The 24851-nt window shown below is 45.7% G+C and overlaps 1 protein-coding gene across 1 annotated transcript in view; it reads right to left on the bottom strand.

Annotated features, from left to right (window-relative positions):
• rgs9b (regulator of G protein signaling 9b) overlaps window positions 1-24851 on the bottom strand; it is a 166137-nt gene that overhangs the window by 22242 nt on the left and 119044 nt on the right. Inside the window, exons 10-11 of the mRNA XM_068058719.1 lie at window positions 3105-3134; window positions 2698-2759 (exon numbers count right to left, since the gene is read on the bottom strand). Coding sequence (XP_067914820.1) covers window positions 2698-2759; window positions 3105-3134 — 92 coding nt within the window. The remainder of the gene's footprint in view (window positions 1-2697; window positions 2760-3104; window positions 3135-24851) is intronic.

Below are 24851 nucleotides of genomic sequence, written 5' to 3'. Positions count from 1 at the left end.
AAATATCTGCATTTACAATCAACTCCACTCAACTTAGAATTCAGCAAAGGAGGACCAAGGGATTGATTAAGAAGGGGAAAATAGAGTACGAGATCAAGTTTGCAGGGAACATAAAAACTGACTGTAAAAGTTTCTCTAGGTATGTGAAGAGAAAAAGATTGGTGAAGACAAATGTAGGTCCCTTACAGTCAGAAACAGGGGAATTTATTATGGGGAATAAAGAAATGACTGACCAACTAAATGCATACTTTGGTTCTGTCTTCGCAAAGGAGGACATAAATATCATACCAGAAATATTGGGGAACACAGGACTTAGTGAGAGAGAGGAACTAAAAGAAATCAGTATTAGTAGAGAAATGGTGTTGGGGAAATTGATGAGATTGAAGACTGATAAATCCCGAGGGCCTGATGGTCTGCATCCCAGAGTATTTATTTTTTTATTTTTTTAAAAATGTATTTAGAGATACAGCACTGAAACAGGCCCTTCGGCCCACCGAGTCTGTGCCGACCATCAACCACCCATTTATACTAATCCTACATTAATCCCATATTCCTACCACATCCCCACCTTCCCTCAATTCCCCTACCACTTACCTATACTAGGGGCAATTTATAATGGCCAATTTACCTATCAACCTGCAAGTCTTTGGCTGTGGGAGGAAACTGGACTTAAGGAAGTACTTAAGGAAGTGGCCCTAGAAATAGTGGATGCATTGGTGGTCATCTTCCAAGATTCTATAGACTCTGGAACAGTTCCTACAGATTGGAGGGTAGCTAATGTAACCCCACTATTTAAAAAGGAAGGTAGAGAGAAAGCAGGGAATTATAGACCAGTCAGCCTGACATCGATAGTGGGGAAAATTCTAGAGTTCATTATCAAAGATTTTATAGCAGAGCTTGGAGAACAGTGGTAGAATCGGACAGAGTCAACATGGATTTACAAAAGGGAAATCATAGAGAGAAACAGCACTGAAACAGGCCTTTCGGCCCACTGAGTTTATACCGACCAACAACCACCCACTTATACTAATCCTACATTAATCCCATATTCCCTACCACATCCTCACCATTCTCCTACCACCTACCTACACTAGGGGCAATTTACAATGGCCAATTTACCTATCAACCTGCAAGTCTTTGGCTGTGGGAGGAAACCGGAGCACCCGGCGGAAACCCACACGGTCACAGGGAGAACTTGCAAACTCCACACAGGTAGGACCCAGAACCAAACCCTGGTCACTGGAGCTGTGAGGCTGCGGTGCTAACCACTGCGCCACTGCGAATCATGCCTGACAAATCTACTAGAATTCTTCGAGGATGTAACAGGTAGAGTTGATGAGGGGGAGTCAGTGGATGTGGTTTATTTGGACTTTCAGAAGGCTTTCAACAAAGTCCCACATAAGAGATTAGCATGTAAAATTAAAGCACATGGGATTGGGGGTGGTGTATTGCGATGGATAGAAAACTGGTTGGCGGACAGGAAACAAAGAGTGGGGATAAATGGGTCTTTTTCCGAATGGCAGGCAGTGACTAATGGGGTACCACTGGGATCAGTGCTAGGGCCCCAGCTATTCACAATATACATTAATGATTTAGATGAGGGAACTAAATGTAATATCTCCAAATTTGCAGATGACACAAAACTGGGTGGGAGGGTGAGTTGTGAGGAGGATGCAGAGAGGCTTCAGGGTGATTTGGACAAGTTGAGTGAGTGGGCTAATGCATGGCAGATGCAGTATAATGTGGATAAATGTGAGGTTATCCACTTTGGTAGCAAAAACAGGAAGGCAGATTATTATCTGAACGGCTATAAACTGAGAGAGGGGAATATGCAGCGAGACCTGGGTGTTCTCGTACACCAGTCACTGAAGGTAAGCATGCAGGTGCAACAGGTGGTAAAAAAGGGCAAAAGGTATGTTGGCCTTCATAGCGAGAGGATTCGAGTACAGGAGCAGGGATGTCTTGCTGCATTAATACAGGGCCTTGGTGAGGCCACACCTGGAATATTGTGTGCAGTTTTGGTCTCCTTATCTGAGGAAGGATGTTCTTGCTATACAGGGAGTGCAGCGAAGGATTACCAGACTGATTCCTGGGATGACGGGACTGACATATGAGGAGAGATTGAGTCGGTTAGGATTATATTCGCTGGAGTTCAGAAGAGGGGGGGATCTCAAAGAAACCTATAAAATTCTAACAGGACTTGACAGGGTAGATGCAGGAAGGATGTTCCCGATGGTGGGGGAGTCCAGAACCAGGGGTCATAGTCTAAGGATATGGGGTAAACCTTTCAGGACTGAGATGAGGAGAGTGGTGAGCCTGTGGAATTCGCTACCACAGAAAGCAGTTGAGGCCAAAACATTGAATGTTTTCAAAAAGGAGTTAGATATAGCTCTTGGGTCTAAAGGGATCAAAGGGTATGGGGTGAAAGCCGGAACAGGTTACTGAGTTGGATGATCAGCCATGATCATAATGAATGGCGGAGCAGGCTCGAAGGGCCGAATGGCCTACTCCTGCTCCTATTTTCTATGTTTCTATGTCTATGTTTCAAACATTTCCTTGGTGATTTTGGCACTTAAAATTCACCGTGCAGGCATGGGTAAAACCGTAACCTGCACCTGTGTGTTGAAAAAGAACAATTTTAGCGTGTCCTTGTTTCACAGTAAGACAGCCCACAGCAGGACCCTCTGCATGACCTACCCTCCCAGTGAGACAGAAGACTTCACCCTCGACTTCACGAGGGCCTGTTGATAGTATAGAATCTACCACAAACAGAGAAAGGCACAGTCAGTGTGTGAACATGAAGATTAATCCACGTGTACAATAAAGTAATTGTTCAAATACCGCTTTTGTAAACCTACAAATATTGGGAATTCAATCAAATTGCAGCTGATTTTCAAATCAGTTGTTTCAAATCCTGCAATACTGAAATAGATTTCCAGCTTTAAAAAAAAAACACTGAGCAGAAAGTTTCTGAAATTGTACAATTAAAGATATTTAAAATTGGTTGTTATTCTAAATTTCTTTTTTAGATTCTGGACCAGGTGATTCATCTTGCACAGAATCAAAACAAAGTGAAATTAGCAAAATAAAGCCACAATACTTACCTCTCTTCTGTAATAATCATATGTCTTTTTCTGTTGGGAGAAAGAACAGCAGAGTCATTCATAATCATTTAAAAATATAAAGTATTTTGATTTGACATGCTATGTAGTGGGTACAATAGAGTTCAGATTTAAGTTGTACCCCCTCCTGCTTCCTAGAGTAATGATATTTGTGAATGTTTTTAAAAATTTTAACCTGTCTGTAATAAGGACCAGCATATGAGTGGGCTTTTGTAATAATAATTGTTTAGTTTGATTTAAAGGCCGTAGCAGATTGAGAATTTCCATCTTCTAAACTTCAGGGATCATGGGGACAAAGTGATAATGTGGGTTTAAGTAAGTGCTTCCCATTCAATGAAGCATAGTCAGGCTAGGTAGGCGCTTGTAGCAGACAGGAAAGGAACTGGCATTTTTTAAATGAAAAATATATTAACAACAGCAGTGTCACATTTTGAATAACTTTAAAATCACTGGGAGCAAGTTTAAGAAATGGAAAAAATACAAGGACCGAGAATTTGCTGGAAAAATAATAGGGTGTGAATAATGGCCACTGTTATTGATGTACAAATCAGCCAACAACTCGTGTTGAGGAAAAGATACCGCATGAATTGCAAATCGTCACAGGTTGCTGGACAATCCACCGTTAGCTTCATAAAAACGGCATCTCGTCTCAACCCCCTGATGAGTTTGATGAAGTTCCTGCATTTTCACATTAATTTCTCATTTAAATCACTGCAGATAGTTAAGTTTAGCAAATAACAGAATAAGTATCCTTTTAACAACAGGATCATTGTGAATGACTGCCAATTAACCTCTCTGGCCCAGAAAATGAACAATTAAAACTGTGCAGTCCCATTCCTATTGCTTGTGAATTGTTGGAGATTTAAAAAATGCTCTCCTTTCTGTTTTTCTCTCTCTCTTAATTGAATTTTTCTTCCCTTCCCTTTATTTGTCTTTTCTGTACCTGTTTGACATTGAATTTACCCACTCTACCTCAGCCTCCTTCTTAGTCCTTCCTCTGTTTATTTCTCAATCCTTTAATCTCATTGGTTAAGGAAGTACACTGTTTGGTAGTATTGATCACCAAGGTTCCAGACACCCTATTGTCCTTGCTGTGCTATTATCAGCTCATACCTCCAGCCACTTTATGGGCAAAAATGTGTTAAATCTAAATCTGCATGAACAAGTCTAACAAGGCATGCCACGAGATTCCCCACTCCAGCAAAATCTGGGCCAGTACTTTATTCCCACAAATTTTCACTATTGTGGGGGGATGGGAGTGGAGGCAGGGTCAATTTCCTTGAGGTTTAAAGTTTGGCAATAAACCTGCCATTTTCTTCTAAGTTACAGTGCGGAATGGGGGAAAAAAATCCCCAAGGAAATTTGCGCCCAAATGTTTCCTCTGCCTCTTGCACCGTCTAGCGGTGAGATTAAGGACACGAAGGGCAAATAACATTCACCTCAGGAGGGTGCGATTAGAGCTCACACTGCAGATTCCATCACACCAGATGGGTTAGAGTAGGATTCAGCAGAGATTTTGCTTTGATTTGCAAACAAAACATGTCTAAGTCTTGCACACAAGGTTGTGTAAAACAGCAGCAGATTTCTGGGAGGCACTATCCTTTCGGAAAAGTTGTCAGATTCAAGTTCACAAAAAAAAAACCCAAATTCAATGACAAAACCTTGAAATAGAATCATTTGAAAAACCTTTGCCAAAAGCAAATAACTAACAGTCATGCCTTCAAACCACTTAATGAGTCAATTCTTGGCATTAAGCCAAGTCATGTTAGAGCAGCTGACAATTATTTTAAAAATCGGAAGTGGTTCCTAATTAAAGAGGGAACAGAAAAGAGCTGGTTGATTGGGTGCCAAGAAAACTGGTACATGCAGTTAAAGGTTGTGGTAGAGAATGTCAAAAAGAACAGGACAATAGTAAATCATCACAAAAAAAAATCAAACTGCCTTTAGCCTGTTGTGTGTATCGAGCTCAATACACACATGGGGAAAGCAGCTACCACCTTTGGCCGACTTGCGAAATGCACACGAGATAACACCAAGCTGACCCTTAAAACCAAGCTGATGGTTTATAAGGCCTGTGTTCTCGGCACCTTGCTGTATGGCTGTGAAACATGGGCGACTACAGCTACCAGGAAAAGAAGCTCAATAATTTCCATCTTCACATTCTGGGTATATCCTGGCAAGACAAAATCACAAATGTGGCAGTCCTCTCAAAGGCAGAACTCCCAAGTCACACTAATCAAACAGAGGCTGCTCCAACGGATCAGACACGTCCGCAGGACGAAAGACAGCCGCATACCCAAGGACCTTCTGTATGGTGAGGTAGCTGGGGCCACACAACCAGTGGGACGCCCAAAGCTCTGCTTCAAGGATGCTTACAAGTGTGACATGAAGGCCCTAAATGTTGACTATCGTAATTGGGAGTCACTAGCTGGTGAAAGAGGGAAATGGCGACACATTCTGTGAACTGGTGTTCACTACCATGACGACCAGTTGCTACAGCAGCTTGGCAACAGGCGCCAACGTCAAAAACAACAACACACAGCATCACTTGGCAGCTTCACGTGCAGCACTTGTGGCAGACCCTGCCTGTCAAGGATTGGCCTTCACAGCCATCAACAAAGGTGCATCAAGTGAAGACACCCCACCTAAATGGATTGTTTGCTGCATATCCATCATCTTTGGAAGCTGGAACAATGCCAAACTTAATAAGTCTGTTGGTAAACTCACAATTTGCATTGTCCATGCATTTACAGGAGCTAATTATACTGCAGAGAAAAACCACGGCGACATTTCCAAAGTTTTCAAGAAAAAGGATATGGAAATGTGGGAATGTGTGAGCAAAACTGGGAGGGGTGGATTGAGGCCATTCATATGGGGAGAAATCAAAAACATTAATATTAGTTTTCATTTCCAGAGTCCTGGTTCAAATTCTACAGATTCTGTAGATTTGTACTAAATGACGCTCCCCCTCAATTTGGTGCCATATTATTTCTTTTCCATCCTGAAGGTGTTGATTTGTTGCTGGGTTGGCAGCAACCCTCTGGTAGCAGGCTATTCAGCTGTATGGAGCTTCACAGAGGCCCAATACTTTCTACCCCTGACGTCCATATCTGCTCACTTTCCACGGGAGGCGGAATTGGAGGGTGCGGTCGTGATTGAGAGAGGGAGAGAGAGGAAGAGGAGAGGAGAAGGTGGAGAGGAGTGGGGAGGGTCAGGGATCGGGAGATGGGGGAAGTTATTGCAAGAGGGCAGCAATCGGGTGGGGGACAGTGATCAGGATGGGCGATACAATCAAGAGGAGACAATCAGTGGGCGGCAGTGTCCCGTGGTTTTAACCTGCAGCCACCACCTGCAAGTTCCCCTCCAAGCCACACACCATCCTGACTTGGAGCTATATCGTCATTCCTTCACTGTCGCTGGGTCAAAATCCTGGAACTCCCTTCCTAAGAGCACTGTGGGTGTACCTACCCCACACGAACTGCAGCGGTTCAAGAAGGCACCACCTTCTCAAGGGCAATTAGGGATGGGCAATAAATGCTGACCTTGTCAGCAATGCCCACATCCCATGAAAATAAAAAAAGTGCTCTCCCAGCTTCACATTCAAGTAAGTATTGTCATGCTAGGCCCCCACCTGCCAAGAATGAGGCACATTAATTTTGTCATGAACATCGATTTTAAACTGTTACTGGAGTGAAGAAAGGACTTGTTAAACAGATCAGCCGTGGCTGGAAAAGATATTTGCATATTAACAGATGGTGATTGGAAGGACAAAGGACCATTCCCTCACACATTCATCCCACAATGGACCTTGATCACCAGGTATTGTGTGTAAGAGGAGCATTCCAGAGACTGCTAAGGTGATACAATCCAAGACGTGGTCAGATCAGTTAGTCACATGTCTAACCTGCTTGGCAACCTGGGTTTTACTGAATTGTACAAACAGTTTGAACTCAGAGTGTCTGTTGCTCCTGGACTGAGAAGATCTCTCTCCTGTCTGCTCCCATCTCTTTCTCACAAGCCTCTGAATCCACTGAAGACACATGAATCCCAAGAGAGAAAAGTCTCCTACAGCGAACAAGGTTTAAGAAGAATACAGGGCCCCAACGAAAAGCAAGATCTACCTACAATCAAGGACTTTACAGTGAGCTCGAAGAACCGTAACAAAAGCTCTTCAGATATTGCCTCAAACATTTCCACTTTATTGTTCTTTTGCTCTTTTCTGTCTCTATTTGCACGTGTGTATTGCTTATGCATGCTAGCGTGGGAATGTCGTGTCGTAGGCGTCAACCGAATTACAGTTTAGGTTTAAGTTTAATAAATTTCAACTTTTCTTCTTTAAACCTAAGAAAGCCTGTTTGTGCTGCTTTCTTTGCCTTATAATAGGAAAGTGGTGAACAAGGATTCACCAAAGGGGAGCTAAAAAAATTAAACCCTGTTACAGGAAGACCAGGTGAAGGCTGAGAGGGACCCCTAGACACCTTACCAGCGGGTCATAACAGTATATTTTACAAAACCTTTTTGGTTGCTGCCTGTAACAGACCCTTTGATGCAGGGTTCACCAACCTTTTCTTTAGTAAGAGCTACTTCTGATAAACGAAAAATATCACGAGCCACTTAAATATATATTGAAAAAATAAGGATAAATACAAACTAAATATGTAGCTATTATAATTATATTACAGTATTATATTTAATATGAAGTAAAACTGATCTTAACTTTATTTCAGTGTGATACTTGACACTGTATGCTGATCAAAGATATAAGGAACCAGACAATGAAGTTGCTTTCATTGCTGCTTTGTGGATATTGCTGGACCTCTCAGTATCCACAGGATTCTAGAAGTCAGTTGCAGGGTACCTTGATTTCAGTTGAATGTCATTTTGAAGACCGACTTGGCTTCTGCAAGCAAACAGTCTCTGCTTGGTGGTTGGGGTTTGAGTATTTTAAAAATCTTTCTCTGTCTCTCTTTCCCCCTCCTCCTACCTCTCTTCCCATTGAGACATTTACTATTGATGCCAACTAAACTTTATAAATGGAAATGCTCGGCTGATTGACAGTTCTCTTACCCAATCAGCGTACCCACCAGTGGTTTGTTTGGGACGTTACTAACGGGCATCACCCAATTGGCGCGTGGCATGGGTGGGACTTCCGGTGCGTGAAGGTAGGTTGAGGTGGAATGACTGAACATCAGACTGTGGATCTTAGACACACACACACGCCTTACTCTCTAACATGTGGGCTTAAACTCGCTGTTAAATGCAGCATGGGTAAACTTTCAGATCGCATTAAATAAAATTTGCTTCACCTTGAGTGTCCAAAGTGTGAGGCCAAACCTCCCTGAGCGCTGGATACAAACTACTCAAAGACCGACAATAAGCTAGCAGTAGCTCACGATCGACATGTTGGCAACCCCTGCTGGTTAGCCTGCAAACTGATCCTGTTTTCCTGAAGGCAGCTGGTTGGGTACAGGCTGGGCTCAAGCCAGCCAGTTTTACATTAGGGAATCTCAGTTAGGACACAGCTTTGACGGGCCGAATGACTTTTTCTTGTCCCTGACCTTTCTCACTTTGCATTTGAATTCAAGCCAGACGGATGGGATGAATGCCTTCTCTCTACTAACTGTAAGTTTTGTAAATCTCAACATAGTTCCAATGAAGCAGATTTCCAATGCAATAATTAGGCAATTTCACTTTACTCAGAAAGCCAGGCTCCATAATAATAGGCACGTATCTGTGAGAGACTTGGCTCCGCCATTATAGGCGCTGACTTGTATGAAACACTGAGGGAGTAGTTGATTTTGCTGCACTAAGCTGTTGTCTGTGTCTACAAGCCGAGAGCATTCTGAACTGCACCAACCACAACTCAGCTCTTTATGGTTAGAGTGTGGAATGTGCGACCACAGGGAGGAGTTAAAGTGACGAACATAAATGCATTTAAGGGGAAGCTAGAGAAAGAAACAGGATGCGCTGATGGTGTTACATAGGGAAGGGTAGGGGTAGGTTCATGAGGAGCATAAATACCAGCAGAGACCAGTTAGATCACTTGGACCTGCTGCTGCATTGTAGAATCTATGATCTGAAGAAATTGTTTCCTCCGTGACACCCTAGCCCACTCCTCAATTACCCCCAACAACCCTTCCCCTTCCCACAGCACCTTTCTGTGCAAGCTCAGGAGATGCAACACTTGTCTTTTTACCGCCTCCCTTCTCACTGTCTGGGACCTCAAACACACCTTCCAGGTAACTTGTTTACTTGTATTACTTTCAATTTAGTATATTGTATTCGCTGCTCACATTGTGGTCTGCTCCACATTGGGGAGACAAAACAGAGACTGGGTGATCGCTTTGCAGAACACCTCCGTTCAGTCTGCTTGTGTGACCCTAAGCTTCCAGTCGCATGTCATTTTAATTCTCTGTCCCACTCCCACTCTGACCTCTCAGTCCTCAGCCTCCGACACTGTTCCAATGAAGCTTGAGGAACAGCACCTCATTTTTCCATTAGACACATTACAGTCTTCCAGACTCAACCACTTCATTTCATTACCTTTGTGCCCATTTTTTTTTGGATGGCAGCTCTTTGTGATGATTCTGCCTTTCCTATTTACACTGCCTCTAAACACATCATCTGTTTCTTTACCTGTCCCATCACCATCTTCTTTTGTCATTAATCTCTCCTGCCCTCCACCCTATCACTGACCATCCCTTTTGTTTGTTCCTCCCCTCCTCCATTTCCCCTTTAAAACCTTTTACATTTCTAACTTTTCCCAGTTCTGATGAAGGGTCACTGAGCTGAAACGTTAACTCTGCTTCTCTCTCCACAGATGCTGCCTGACCTGCTGAGTATTTCCAGCATCCACAGCATTCTGCCTCTGCCCGATCTGATTCGTTGCAACCGTGCCTACAGTTCTGTGTGTGCCTCACTACCTAACATCATCATGGAAGCACCATTACAGTGAGGGTTGGCACAATTCAAGGAGACGCCTCACCAGCCCCTTCCCAGGGCAGCTGGGGAGGATGAGCAATAAATGCCAACCTTGCCAATGATGCCCACATCCCCAAACCAAAGACTCACAACTTCCCTTCCCGTTATTAGCACAGCTAGTGACAGGTTTCATGACCTGATGATGATCGACAATCTTTAATAACACTTCTATTAGTGAGGTTGGAGAGGTTGCATTCTTCTGCATTGCAGAGCTACCCCATTATTATACCAGGTCAGGGAGTGATTAATGCTGTTGTTAGCAAACTAGAGAAACAGATTATTTCCTTTCCCCAATACTGCTTAAAAGAACACAAGAAATGTGAGCTCATTCAGTAACTCTGCAGTCTTCAAGTCTTCCACTTTATAACATTTAACATTATAGCTTCACAGGTAAACATCAGAACATAGAAGCTGCACAGCAACACCACTGTATTCAAAAAGGAAGAAATTAAACAGCAACTGCTTGGAAAAAGGTTTAACTATCTGAAGGAATGGGAAAAGCCCATTGATTCCGACAAGCCCCCTTCTGACTGATCTCATCTCCACCAATCTGTCAACGCCTCCCAATTCCTTCTCTCTCCAGAAACGTGTCTGGTGGTCTCACGGACCCATTCACACTGCCTGTGTCAATGGGTTTCCCAGTTAACTAATTCCACAATTCTGCTACCCTCTGAATGTAAAAATGGTTCTGCCTTAATATCCAACTTACTACTAATTTTGGTGGGGTACTTTTTCTATCCGAGAAAAGATACATTTCTCTTTTTACAAACACCATCCCCTCCCAAAACAACTTTAATAAAGGAATTGTTTCTTTTAATTTTATATAAACACCACAGTCCATCACAAAACTCGTAACCTGTTGCTCCATGGCAACCCAACGGACAATCGACCTGGAGAAACTTGCTCAATTCTCTCATAAACTTGGAAACTATAATTAGACTGCTGCAATCTGAAGCATTTCTCAATTCCCACAGGGACTTTTTCCCCTGTTTTATTGTGTGAAACATCTCAACTGGAATACAGAGAGATCTAAAATCGATAGGAACAACAGAATGGATAGGGATAGAGATATGGAATATGGTTAAGGGATGGGGATAGACAAGGATAAGAACCAAGAGAGGGATAAAGACAGAGACAGGGACAGGAATAGAGACAGAGACAGGGATAAAGACAGAGACAGGGATAGAGACAGTGACAGAGATAAAGACAGAGACATGGACAGGGATAGAGACAGAGACTGGGATAAAGACAGAGACAGGGATAGAGACAGAGACAGGGATACAGAGACAGGGATAGAGACAGAGACAGGGATACAGAGACAGGGATAGGGATTGAGACAGAGACAGGGATAAAGACAGAGACAGGGATAGAGACAGAGACAGGGATAAAGGTAGAGACAGGGATAGAGACAGAGACAGGGAGACAGACAGAGACAGGGATAAAGATAGCGACAGGGATAGAGACAGAGACAGGGATACAGACAGAGACAGGGAGAAAGGTAGAGACAGTGATAGAGACAGAGACAGGGATAGAGACAGAGACAGGGATAAAGGTAGAGACAGGGATAGAGACAGAGACAGGGACAGAGATAGAGACAGAGATAAAGACAGAGACAGGGACAGGGATAGAGACAGAGACTGGGAGAAAGACAGAGACAGGGATAGAGACAGAGACAGGGCTACAGAGACAGGGATAGAGACAGAGACAGGGATACAGAGACAGGGATAGAGACAGAGACTGGGATAAAGACAGAGACAGGGATAGAGACAGAGACAGGGATAGAGATAGAGACAGAGATAAAGACAGAGACAGGGACAGGGATAGAGACAGAGACTGGGATAAAGACAGAGACAGGGATAGAGACAGAGACAGGGATAGAGACAGAGACAGAGATAAAGACAGAGACAGGGACAGGGATAGAGACAGAGACTGGGATAAAGACAGAGACAGGGATAGAGACAGAGACAGGGATAGAGCTAGAGACAGAGAAAAAGACAGAGACAGGGACAGGGATAGAGACAGAGACTGGGATAAAGACAGAGACAGGGATAGAGACAGAGACAGGGATACAGAGACAGGGATAGAGACAGAGACAGGGATACAGAGACAGGGATAGGGATAGAGACAGAGACTGGGATAAAGACAGAGACAGGGATAAAGATAGGGACAGGGATAGAGACAGAGACAGGGATAAAGACAGAGACAGGGATAGAGACAGAGACAGGGATAGAGATAGAGACAGGGATAAGGACAGAGACAGGGATAGAGACAGAGACAGGGATAGAGACAGAGACAGGGATAAAGGTAGAGACAGGGATAGAGACAGAGACAGGGATGAAGGAAGAGACAGGGATAGAGACAGACAGGGATAGAGACAGACAGGGATAGAGACAGAGACAGGGATAGAGACAGACAGGGACACAGACAGAGACAGGGATAAAGGTAGAGACAGGGATAGAGACAGAGACAGGGATAGAGACAGAGACAGTGATAAAGGTAGAGACAGGGATAGAGACAGAGACAGGGATAGAGACAGAGACAGGGATAAAGATAGCGACAGGGATAGAGACAGAGACAGGGATAAAGATAGCGATAGGGATAGAGGCAGAGACAGGGATACAGACAGAGACAGGGATAAAGGTAGAGACAGGGATAGAGACAGAGACAGGGATAGAGACAGAGACAGGGATAAAGGTAGAGACAGGGATAGAGACAGACAGGGATGAAGGTAGAGACAGGGATGAAGGTAGAGACAGGGATAGAGACAGACAGGGATAGAGACAGACAGGGATAGAGACAGAGACAGGGATAGAGACAGACAGGGACACAGACAGAGACAGGGATAAAGGTAGAGACAGGGATAGAGACAGAGACAGGGATAGAGACAGAGACAGTGATAAAGGTAGAGACAGGGATAGAGACAGAGACAGGGATAAAGATAGCGACAGGGATAGAGACAGAGACAGGGATAAAGATAACGATAGGGATAGAGGCAGAGACAGGGATACAGACAGAGACAGGGATAAAGGTAGAGACAGGGATGGAGACAGAGACAGGGATAGAGACAGAGACAGGGATAAAGGCAGAGACAGGGATAGAGACAGAGACAGGGATAAAGATAGCGACAGGGATAGAGACAGAGACAGGGATACAGACAGAGACAGGGATAAAGGTAGAGACAGGGATAGAGACAGAGACAGGGATAGAGACAGAGACAGGGATAAAGGCAGAGACAGGGATAGAGACAGAGACAGGGATAAAGATAGCGACAGGGATAGAGACAGAGACAGGGATAGAGACAGAGACAGGCATAAAGGTAGAGACAGGGATAAAGATAGCAACAGGGATAGAGACAGAGACAGGGATAAAGACAGAGACAGGGACAGAGACAGAGACAGGGATAGAGACAGAGACAGGGATGCAGACAGAGACAGGGATAAAGGTAGAGACAGGGATAAAGATAGCGACAGGGATAGAGACAGAGACAGGGATAAAGACAGAGACAGGGACAGAGACAGAGACAGGGATAGAGACAGAGACAGGGATAAAGACAGAGACAGGGATAGAGACAGAGACAGGGATAAGGACAGACAGGGTTAAAGACAGAGACAGAGATAAAGATAGAGACAGGGATAGAGACAGAGACAGGGATGGAGACAGAGACAGGGATAAAGGTAGAGACAGGGATAAAGCTGGAGACAGGGATAGAGACAGAGACTGGGATAAAGACAGAGAGAGGGATAGAGACAGAGACAGGGATAGAGACAGAGACAGGGATTGAGATAGAGACAGGGATAGAGACAGAGATAGGGATAGAGACAGAGACAAGGATAGAGATAGAGACAGGGATATAGACAGAGACATGGATAAAGATAGAGATAGGGATAGAGACAGAGACAGGGAAAAAGACAGAGACAGGGAGACAGATAGAGACAGGGATAAAGACAGAGACAGGGATAGAGACAGAGATAGGGATAGAGACAGAGACAGGGATAGAGATAGAGACAGAGATAAAGACAGAGACAGGGACAGGAATAGAGACAGAGACAGGGATAAAGACAGAGACAGGGATAGAGACAGTGACAGAGATAAAGACAGAGACATGGACAGGGATAGAGACAGAGACTGGGATAAAGACAGAGACAGGGATACAGAGACAGGGATAGAGACAGAGACAGGGATACAGAGACAGGGATAGGGATTGAGACAGAGACAGGGATAAAGACAGAGACAGGGATAGAGACAGAGACAGGGATAAAGGTAGAGACAGGGATAAAGATAGCGACAGGGATAGAGACAGAGACAGGGATACAGACAGAGACAGGGAGAAAGGTAGAGACAGTGATAGAGACAGAGACAGGGACAGAGACAGAGACAGGGATAAAGGTAGAGACAGGGATAGAGACAGAGACAGGGATAGAGATAGAGACAGAGATAAAGACAGAGACAGGGACAGGGATAGAGACAGAGACTGGGATAAAGACAGAGACAGGGATAGAGACAGAGACAGGGCTACAGAGACAGGGATAGAGACAGAGACAGGGATACAGAGACAGGGATAGGGATAGAGACAGAGACTGGGATAAAGACAGAGACAGGGATAGAGACAGAGACAGGGATAGAGACAGAGACAGGGATAAAGACAGAGACAGGGACAGGGATAGAGACAGAGACTGGGATAAAGACAGAGACAGGGATAGAGACAGAGACAGAGATAAAGACAGAAACAGAGATAAAGACAGAGACAGGGACAGGGATAGAGACAGAGACTGGGAGAAAGACAGAGACAGGGATAGAGACAGAGACAGGGATAGAGCTAGAGACAGAGAAAAAGACAGAGACAGGGACAGGGATAGAGACAGAGACTGGGATAAAGACAGAGACAGGGATAGAGACAGAGACAGGGATACAGAGACAGGGATAGAGACAGAGACAGGGATACAGAGACAGGGATAGGGATAGAGACAGAGACAGGGATAGAGACAGAGACAGGGATACAGATAGAGACAGGGATAAGGACAGAGACAGGGATAGAGACAGAGACAGGGATAGAGACAGAGACAGGGATAAAGGTAGAGACAGGGATAGAGACAGAGACAGGGATGAAGGTAGAGACAGGGATGAAGGTAGTGACAGGGATAGAGACAGACAGGGATAGAGACAGAGACAGGGATAGAGACAGACAGGGACAGACAGAGGCAGGGATAAAGGTAGAGACAGGGATAGAGACAGAGACAGGGATAGAGACAGAGACAGGGATAAAGATAGCGACAGGGATAGAGACAGAGACAGGGATAAAGATAGCGACAGGGATAGAGACAGAGACAGGGATACAGACAGAGACAGCGATAAAGGTAGAGACAGGGATAGAGACAGAGACAGGGATAGAGACAGAGACAGGGATAAAGGTAGAGACAGGGATAGAGACAGAGACAGGGATAAAGGTAGAGACAGGGATAGAGACAGAGACAGGGATACAGACAGAGACAGGGATACAGACAGAGACAGGGATAAAGGTAGAGACAGGGATAAAGGTAGAGACAGGGATAAAGATAGTGACAGGGATAGAGACAGAGACAGGGAGAAAGACAGAGACAGGGAGAAAGACAGAGACAGGGACAGAGACAGAGACAGGGATAAAGACAGAGACAGGGATAGAGACAGAGACAGGGATAAGGACAGACAGGGATAAAGACAGAGACAGGGATAAAGATAGAGACAGGGATAGAGACAGAGACAGGGATGGAGACAGAGACAGGGATAAAGGTAGAGACAGGGATAAAGCTGGAGACAGGGATAGAGACAGACTGGGATAAAGACAGAGAGAGGGATAGAGACAGAGAGAGGGATAGAGACAGAGACAGGGATAGAGACAGAGACAGGGATAAAGATAGCGACAGGGATAGAGACAGAGACAGGGATAAAGATAGCGATAGGGATAGAGGCAGAGACAGGGATACAGACAGAGACAGGGATAAAGGTAGAGACAGGGATGGAGACAGAGACAGGGATAGAGACAGAGACAGGGATAAAGGCAGAGACAGGGATAGAGACAGAGACAGGGATAAAGATAGCGACAGGGATAGAGACAGAGACAGGGATACAGACAGAGACAGGGATACAGACAGAGACAGGGATAGAGACAGAGACAGGGATAGAGACAGAGACAGGGATAAAGGTAGAGACAGGGATAGAGACAGAGACAGGGATACAGACAGAGACATGGATAAAGATAGCGACAGGGATAGAGACAGAGACAGGGATAGAGACAGAGACAGGCATAAAGGTAGAGACAGGGATAAAGATAGCGACAGGGATAGAGACAGAGACAGGGATAAAGACAGAGACAGGGACAGAGACAGAGACAGGGATAGAGACAGAGACAGGGATGCAGACAGAGACAGGGATAAAGGTAGAGACAGGGATAGAGACAGAGACAGGGATAGAGATAGAGACAGAGATAAAGACAGAGACAGGGACAGGGATAGAGACAGAGACTGGGATAAAGACAGAGACAGGGATAGAGACAGAGACAGGGCTACAGAGACAGGGATAGAGACAGAGACAGGGATACAGAGACAGGGATAGGGATAGAGACAGAGACTGGGATAAAGACAGAGACAGGGATAGAGACAGAGACAGGGATAGAGATAGAGACAGAGATAAAGACAGAGACAGGGACAGGGATAGAGACAGAGACAGGGATAAAGATAGCGACAGGGATAGAGACAGAGACAGGGATAAAGATAGCGATAGGGATAGAGGCAGAGACAGGGATACAGACAGAGACAGGGATAGAGACAGAGACAGGGATAGAGACAGAGACAGGGATAAAGGTAGAGACAGGGATAGAGACAGAGACAGGGATAAAGGTAGAGACAGGGATGGAGACAGAGACAGGGATAGAGACAGAGACAGGGATAAAGGCAGAGACAGGGATAGAGACAGAGACAGGGATAAAGATAGCGACAGGGATAGAGACAGAGACAGGGATAGAGACAGAGACAGGGATAAAGACAGAGACAGGGACAGAGACAGAGACAGGGATAGAGACATGAGACAGGGATGCAGACAGAGACAGGGATAAAGGTAGAGACAGGGATAAAGATAGCGACAGGGATAGAGACAGAGACAGGGATAAAGACAGAGACAGGGACAGAGACAGAGACAGGGATAGAGACAGAGACAGGGATAAAGACAGAGACAGGGATAGAGACAGAGACAGGGATAAGGACAGACAGGGTTAAAGACAGAGACAGAGATAAAGATAGAGACAGGGATAGAGACAGAGACAGGGATGGAGACAGAGACAGGGATAAAGGTAGAGACAGGGATAAAGCTGGAGACAGGGATAGAGACAGAGACTGGGATAAAGACAGAGAGAGGGATAGAGACAGAGACAGGGATAGAGACAGAGACAGGGATTGAGATAGAGACAGGGATAGAGACAGAGATAGGGATAGAGACAGAGACAAGGATAGAGATAGAGACAGGGATATAGACAGAGACATGGATAAAGATAGCGATAGGGATAGAGACAGAGACAGGGAAAAAGACAGAGACAGGGAGACAGATAGAGACAGGGATAAAGACAGAGACAGGGATAGAGACAGAGATAGGGATAGAGACAGAGACAGGGATAGAGATAGAGACAGAGATAAAGACAGAGACAGGGACAGGAATAGAGACAGAGACAGGGATAAAGACAGAGACAGGGATAGAGACAGTGACAGAGATAAAGACAGAGACATGGACAGGGATAGAGACAGAGACTGGGATAAAGACAGAGACAGGGATAGAGACAGAGACAGGGATACAGAGACAGGGATAGAGACAGAGACAGGGATACAGAGACAGGGATAGGGATTGAGACAGAGACAGGGATAAAGACAGAGACAGGGATAGAGACAGAGACAGGGATAGAGACAGAGACAGGGATAAAGGTAGAGACAGGGATAGAGACAGAGACAGGGATACAGACAGAGACAGGGATAAAGATAGCGACAGGGATAAAGATAGCGACAGGGATAGAGACAGAGACAGGGATACAGACAGAGACAGGGAGAAAGGTAGAGACAGTGATAGAGACAGAGACAGGGATAGAGACAGAGACAGGGATAAAGGTAGAGACAGGGATAGAGACAGAGACAGGGATAGAGATAGAGACAGAGATAAAGACAGAGACAGGGACAGGGATAGAGACAGAGACTGGGATAAAGACAGAGACAGGGATAGAGACAGAGACAGGGCTACAGAGACAGGGATAGAGACAGAGACAGGGATACAGAGACAGGGATAGGGATAGAGACAGAGACTGGGATAAAGACAGAGACAGGGATAGAGACAGAGACAGGGATAGAGATAGAGACAGAGATAAAGACAGAGACAGGGACAGGGATACAGACAGAGACAGGGATAAAGGTAGAGACAGGGATAGAGACAGAGACAGGGATAGAGACAGAGACAGGGATAAAGGTAGAGACAGGGATAGAGACAGAGACAGGGATAAAGATAGCGACAGGGATAGAGACAGAGACAGGGATACAGACAGAGACAGCGATAAAGGTAGAGACAGGGATAGAGACAGAGACAGGGATAGAGACAGAGACAGGGATAAAGGTAGAGACAGGGATAGAGACAGAGACAGGGATAAAGGTAGAGACAGGGATAGAGACAGAGACAGGGATACAGACAGAGACAGGGATACAGACAGAGACAGGGATAAAGGTAGAGACAGGGATAAAGATAGCGACAGGGATAGAGACAGAGACAGGGAGAAAGACAGAGACAGGGACAGAGACAGAGACAGGGATAGAGACAGAGACAGGGATAAAGACAGAGACAGGGATAGAGACAGAGACAGGGATAAGGACAGACAGGGATAAAGACAGAGACAGGGATAAAGATAGAGACAGGGATAGAGACAGAGACAGGGATAAAGGTAGAGACAGGGATAGAGACAGAGACAGGGATACAGACAGAGACAGGGATAAAGATAGCGACAGGGATAGAGACAGAGACAGGGATAGAGACAGAGACAGGCATAAAGGTAGAGACAGGGATAAAGATAGCGACAGGGATAGAGACAGAGACAGGGATAAAGACAGAGACAGGGATAGAGACAGAGACAGGGATAAAGACAGAGACAGGGACAGAGACAGAGACAGGGATAGAGACATGAGACAGGGATGCAGACAGAGACAGGGATAAAGGTAGAGACAGGGATAAAGATAGCGACAGGGATAGAGACAGAGACAGGGATAAAGACAGAGACAGGGACAGAGACAGAGACAGGGATAGAGACAGAGACAGGGATAAAGACAGAGACAGGGATAGAGACAGAGACAGGGATAAGGACAGACAGGGTTAAAGACAGAGACAGAGATAAAGATAGAGACAGGGATAGAGACAGAGACAGGGATGGAGACAGAGACAGGGATAAAGGTAGAGACAGGGATAAAGCTGGAGACAGGGATAGAGACAGAGACTGGGATAAAGACAGAGAGAGGGATAGAGACAGAGACAGGGATAGAGACAGAGACAGGGATTGAGATAGAGACAGGGATAGAGACAGAGATAGGGATAGAGACAGAGACAAGGATAGAGATAGAGACAGGGATATAGACAGAGACATGGATAAAGATAGCGATAGGGATAGAGACAGAGACAGGGAAAAAGACAGAGACAGGGAGACAGATAGAGACAGGGATAAAGACAGAGACAGGGATAGAGACAGAGATAGGGATAGAGACAGAGACAGGGATAGAGATAGAGACAGAGATAAAGACAGAGACAGGGACAGGAATAGAGACAGAGACAGGGATAAAGACAGAGACAGGGATAGAGACAGTGACAGAGATAAAGACAGAGACATGGACAGGGATAGAGACAGAGACTGGGATAAAGACAGAGACAGGGATAGAGACAGAGACAGGGATACAGAGACAGGGATAGAGACAGAGACAGGGATACAGAGACAGGGATAGGGATTGAGACAGAGACAGGGATAAAGACAGAGACAGGGATAGAGACAGAGACAGGGATAGAGACAGAGACAGGGATAAAGGTAGAGACAGGGATAGAGACAGAGACAGGGATACAGACAGAGACAGGGATAAAGATAGCGACAGGGATAAAGATAGCGACAGGGATAGAGACAGAGACAGGGATACAGACAGAGACAGGGAGAAAGGTAGAGACAGTGATAGAGACAGAGACAGGGATAGAGACAGAGACAGGGATAAAGGTAGAGACAGGGATAGAGACAGAGACAGGGATAGAGATAGAGACAGAGATAAAGACAGAGACAGGGACAGGGATAGAGACAGAGACTGGGATAAAGACAGAGACAGGGATAGAGACAGAGACAGGGCTACAGAGACAGGGATAGAGACAGAGACAGGGATACAGAGACAGGGATAGGGATAGAGACAGAGACTGGGATAAAGACAGAGACAGGGATAGAGACAGAGACAGGGATAGAGATAGAGACAGAGATAAAGACAGAGACAGGGACAGGGATACAGACAGAGACAGGGATAAAGGTAGAGACAGGGATAGAGACAGAGACAGGGATAGAGACAGAGACAGGGATAAAGGTAGAGACAGGGATAGAGACAGAGACAGGGATAAAGATAGCGACAGGGATAGAGACAGAGACAGGGATACAGACAGAGACAGCGATAAAGGTAGAGACAGGGATAGAGACAGAGACAGGGATAGAGACAGAGACAGGGATAAAGGTAGAGACAGGGATAGAGACAGAGACAGGGATAAAGGTAGAGACAGGGATAGAGACAGAGACAGGGATACAGACAGAGACAGGGATACAGACAGAGACAGGGATAAAGGTAGAGACAGGGATAAAGATAGCGACAGGGATAGAGACAGAGACAGGGAGAAAGACAGAGACAGGGACAGAGACAGAGACAGGGATAGAGACAGAGACAGGGATAAAGACAGAGACAGGGATAGAGACAGAGACAGGGATAAGGACAGACAGGGATAAAGACAGAGACAGGGATAAAGATAGAGACAGGGATAGAGACAGAGACAGGGATAAAGGTAGAGACAGGGATAGAGACAGAGACAGGGATACAGACAGAGACAGGGATAAAGATAGCGACAGGGATAGAGACAGAGACAGGGATAGAGACAGAGACAGGCATAAAGGTAGAGACAGGGATAAAGATAGCGACAGGGATAGAGACAGAGACAGGGATAAAGACAGAGACAGGGATAGAGACAGAGACAGGGATAAAGACAGAGACAGGGACAGAGACAGAGACAGGGATAGAGACATGAGACAGGGATGCAGACAGAGACAGGGATAAAGGTAGAGACAGGGATAAAGATAGCGACAGGGATAGAGACAGAGACAGGGATAAAGACAGAGACAGGGACAGAGACAGAGACAGGGATAGAGACAGAGACAGGGATAAAGACAGAGACAGGGATAGAGACAGAGACAGGGATAAGGACAGACAGGGTTAAAGACAGAGACAGAGATAAAGATAGAGACAGGGATAGAGACAGAGACAGGGATGGAGACAGAGACAGGGATAAAGGTAGAGACAGGGATAAAGCTGGAGACAGGGATAGAGACAGAGACTGGGATAAAGACAGAGAGAGGGATAGAGACAGAGACAGGGATAGAGACAGAGACAGGGATTGAGATAGAGACAGGGATAGAGACAGAGATAGGGATAGAGACAGAGACAAGGATAGAGATAGAGACAGGGATATAGACAGAGACATGGATAAAGATAGCGATAGGGATAGAGACAGAGACAGGGAAAAAGACAGAGACAGGGAGACAGATAGAGACAGGGATAAAGACAGAGACAGGGATAGAGACAGAGATAGGGATAGAGACAGAGACAGGGATAGAGATAGAGACAGAGATAAAGACAGAGACAGGGACAGGAATAGAGACAGAGACAGGGATAAAGACAGAGACAGGGATAGAGACAGTGACAGAGATAAAGACAGAGACATGGACAGGGATAGAGACAGAGACTGGGATAAAGACAGAGACAGGGATAGAGACAGAGACAGGGATACAGAGACAGGGATAGAGACAGAGACAGGGATACAGAGACAGGGATAGGGATTGAGACAGAGACAGGGATAAAGACAGAGACAGGGATAGAGACAGAGACAGGGATAGAGACAGAGACAGGGATAAAGGTAGAGACAGGGATAGAGACAGAGACAGGGATACAGACAGAGACAGGGATAAAGATAGCGACAGGGATAAAGATAGCGACAGGGATAGAGACAGAGACAGGGATACAGACAGAGACAGGGAGAAAGGTAGAGACAGTGATAGAGACAGAGACAGGGATAGAGACAGAGACAGGGATAAAGGTAGAGACAGGGATAGAGACAGAGACAGGGATAGAGATAGAGACAGAGATAAAGACAGAGACAGGGACAGGGATAGAGACAGAGACTGGGATAAAGACAGAGACAGGGATAGAGACAGAGACAGGGCTACAGAGACAGGGATAGAGACAGAGACAGGGATACAGAGACAGGGATAGGGATAGAGACAGAGACTGGGATAAAGACAGAGACAGGGATAGAGACAGAGACAGGGATAGAGATAGAGACAGAGATAAAGACAGAGACAGGGACAGGGATACAGACAGAGACAGGGATAAAGGTAGAGACAGGGATAGAGACAGAGACAGGGATAGAGACAGAGACAGGGATAAAGGTAGAGACAGGGATAGAGACAGAGACAGGGATAAAGATAGCGACAGGGATAGAGACAGAGACAGGGATACAGACAGAGACAGCGATAAAGGTAGAGACAGGGATAGAGACAGAGACAGGGATAAAGGTAGAGACAGGGATAGAGACAGAGACAGGGATAAAGGTAGAGACAGGGATAGAGACAGAGACAGGGATACAGACAGAGACAGGGATACAGACAGAGACAGGGATAAAGGTAGAGACAGGGATAAAGATAGCGACAGGGATAGAGACAGAGACAGGGATAAAGGTAGAGACAGGGATAGAGACAGAGACAGGGATACAGACAGAGACAGGGATAAAGATAGCGACAGGGATAAAGATAGCGACAGGGATAGAGACAGAGACAGGGATACAGACAGAGACAGGGAGAAAGGTAGAGACAGTGATAGAGACAGAGACAGGGATAGAGACAGAGACAGGGATAAAGGTAGAGACAGGGATAGAGACAGAGACAGGGATAGAGATAGAGACAGAGATAAAGACAGAGACAGGGACAGGGATAGAGACAGAGACTGGGATAAAGACAGAGACAGGGATAGAGACAGAGACAGGGCTACAGAGACAGGGATAGAGACAGAGACAGGGATACAGAGACAGGGATAGGGATAGAGACAGAGACTGGGATAAAGACAGAGACAGGGATAGAGACAGAGACAGGGATAGAGATAGAGACAGAGATAAAGACAGAGACAGGGACAGGGATACAGACAGAGACAGGGATAAAGGTAGAGACAGGGATAGAGACAGAGACAGGGATAGAGACAGAGACAGGGATAAAGGTAGAGACAGGGATAGAGACAGAGACAGGGATAAAGATAGCGACAGGGATAGAGACAGAGACAGGGATACAGACAGAGACAGCGATAAAGGTAGAGACAGGGATAGAGACAGAGACAGGGATAGAGACAGAGACAGGGATAAAGGTAGAGACAGGGATAGAGACAGAGACAGGGATAAAGGTAGAGACAGGGATAGAGACAGAGACAGGGATACAGACAGAGACAGGGATACAGACAGAGACAGGGATAAAGGTAGAGACAGGGATAAAGATAGCGACAGGGATAGAGACAGAGACAGGGAGAAAGACAGAGACAGGGACAGAGACAGAGACAGGGATAGAGACAGAGACAGGGATAAAGACAGAGACAGGGATAGAGACAGAGACAGGGATAAGGACAGACAGGGATAAAGACAGAGACAGGGATAAAGATAGAGACAGGGATAGAGACAGAGACAGGGATGGAGACAGAGACAGGGATAAAGGTAGAGACAGGGATAAAGCTGGAGACAGGGATAGAGACAGACTGGGATAAAGACAGAGAGAGGGATAGAGACAGAGAGAGGGATAGAGACAGAGACAGTGATAGAGACAGAGACAGGGATAAAGATAGCGACAGGGATAGAGACAGAGACAGGGATAAAGATAGCGATAGGGATAGAGGCAGAGACAGGGATACAGACAGAGACAGGGATAAAGGTAGAGACAGGGATGGAGACAGAGACAGGGATAGAGACAGAGACAGGGATAAAGGCAGAGACAGGGATAGAGACAGAGACAGGGATAAAGATAGCGACAGGGATAGAGACAGAGACAGGGATACAGACAGAGACAGGGATAGAGACAGAGACAGGGATAGAGACAGAGACAGGGATAAAGGTAGAGACAGGGATAGAGACAGAGACAGGGATACAGACAGAGACAGGGATACAGACAGAGACAGGGATAAAGATAGCGACAGGGATAGAGACAGAGACAGGGATAGAGACAGAGACAGGCATAAAGGTAGAGACAGGGATAAAGATAGCGACAGGGATAGAGACAGAGACAGGGATAAAGACAGAGACAGGGACAGAGACAGAGACAGGGATAGAGACAGAGACAGGGATGCAGACAGAGACAGGGATAAAGGTAGAGACAGGGATAAAGATAGCGACAGGGATAGAGACAGAGACAGGGATAAAGACAGAGACAGGGACAGAGACAGA

This window comes from Heterodontus francisci, chromosome 26 (genome assembly GCF_036365525.1).
Source record: "Heterodontus francisci isolate sHetFra1 chromosome 26, sHetFra1.hap1, whole genome shotgun sequence".
Taxonomy (NCBI): Eukaryota; Metazoa; Chordata; class Chondrichthyes; order Heterodontiformes; family Heterodontidae; genus Heterodontus; species Heterodontus francisci.
The sequence above is the reverse complement of the archived record's forward strand: the minus strand, read 5'-3'. Positions and strand labels throughout refer to the sequence as shown.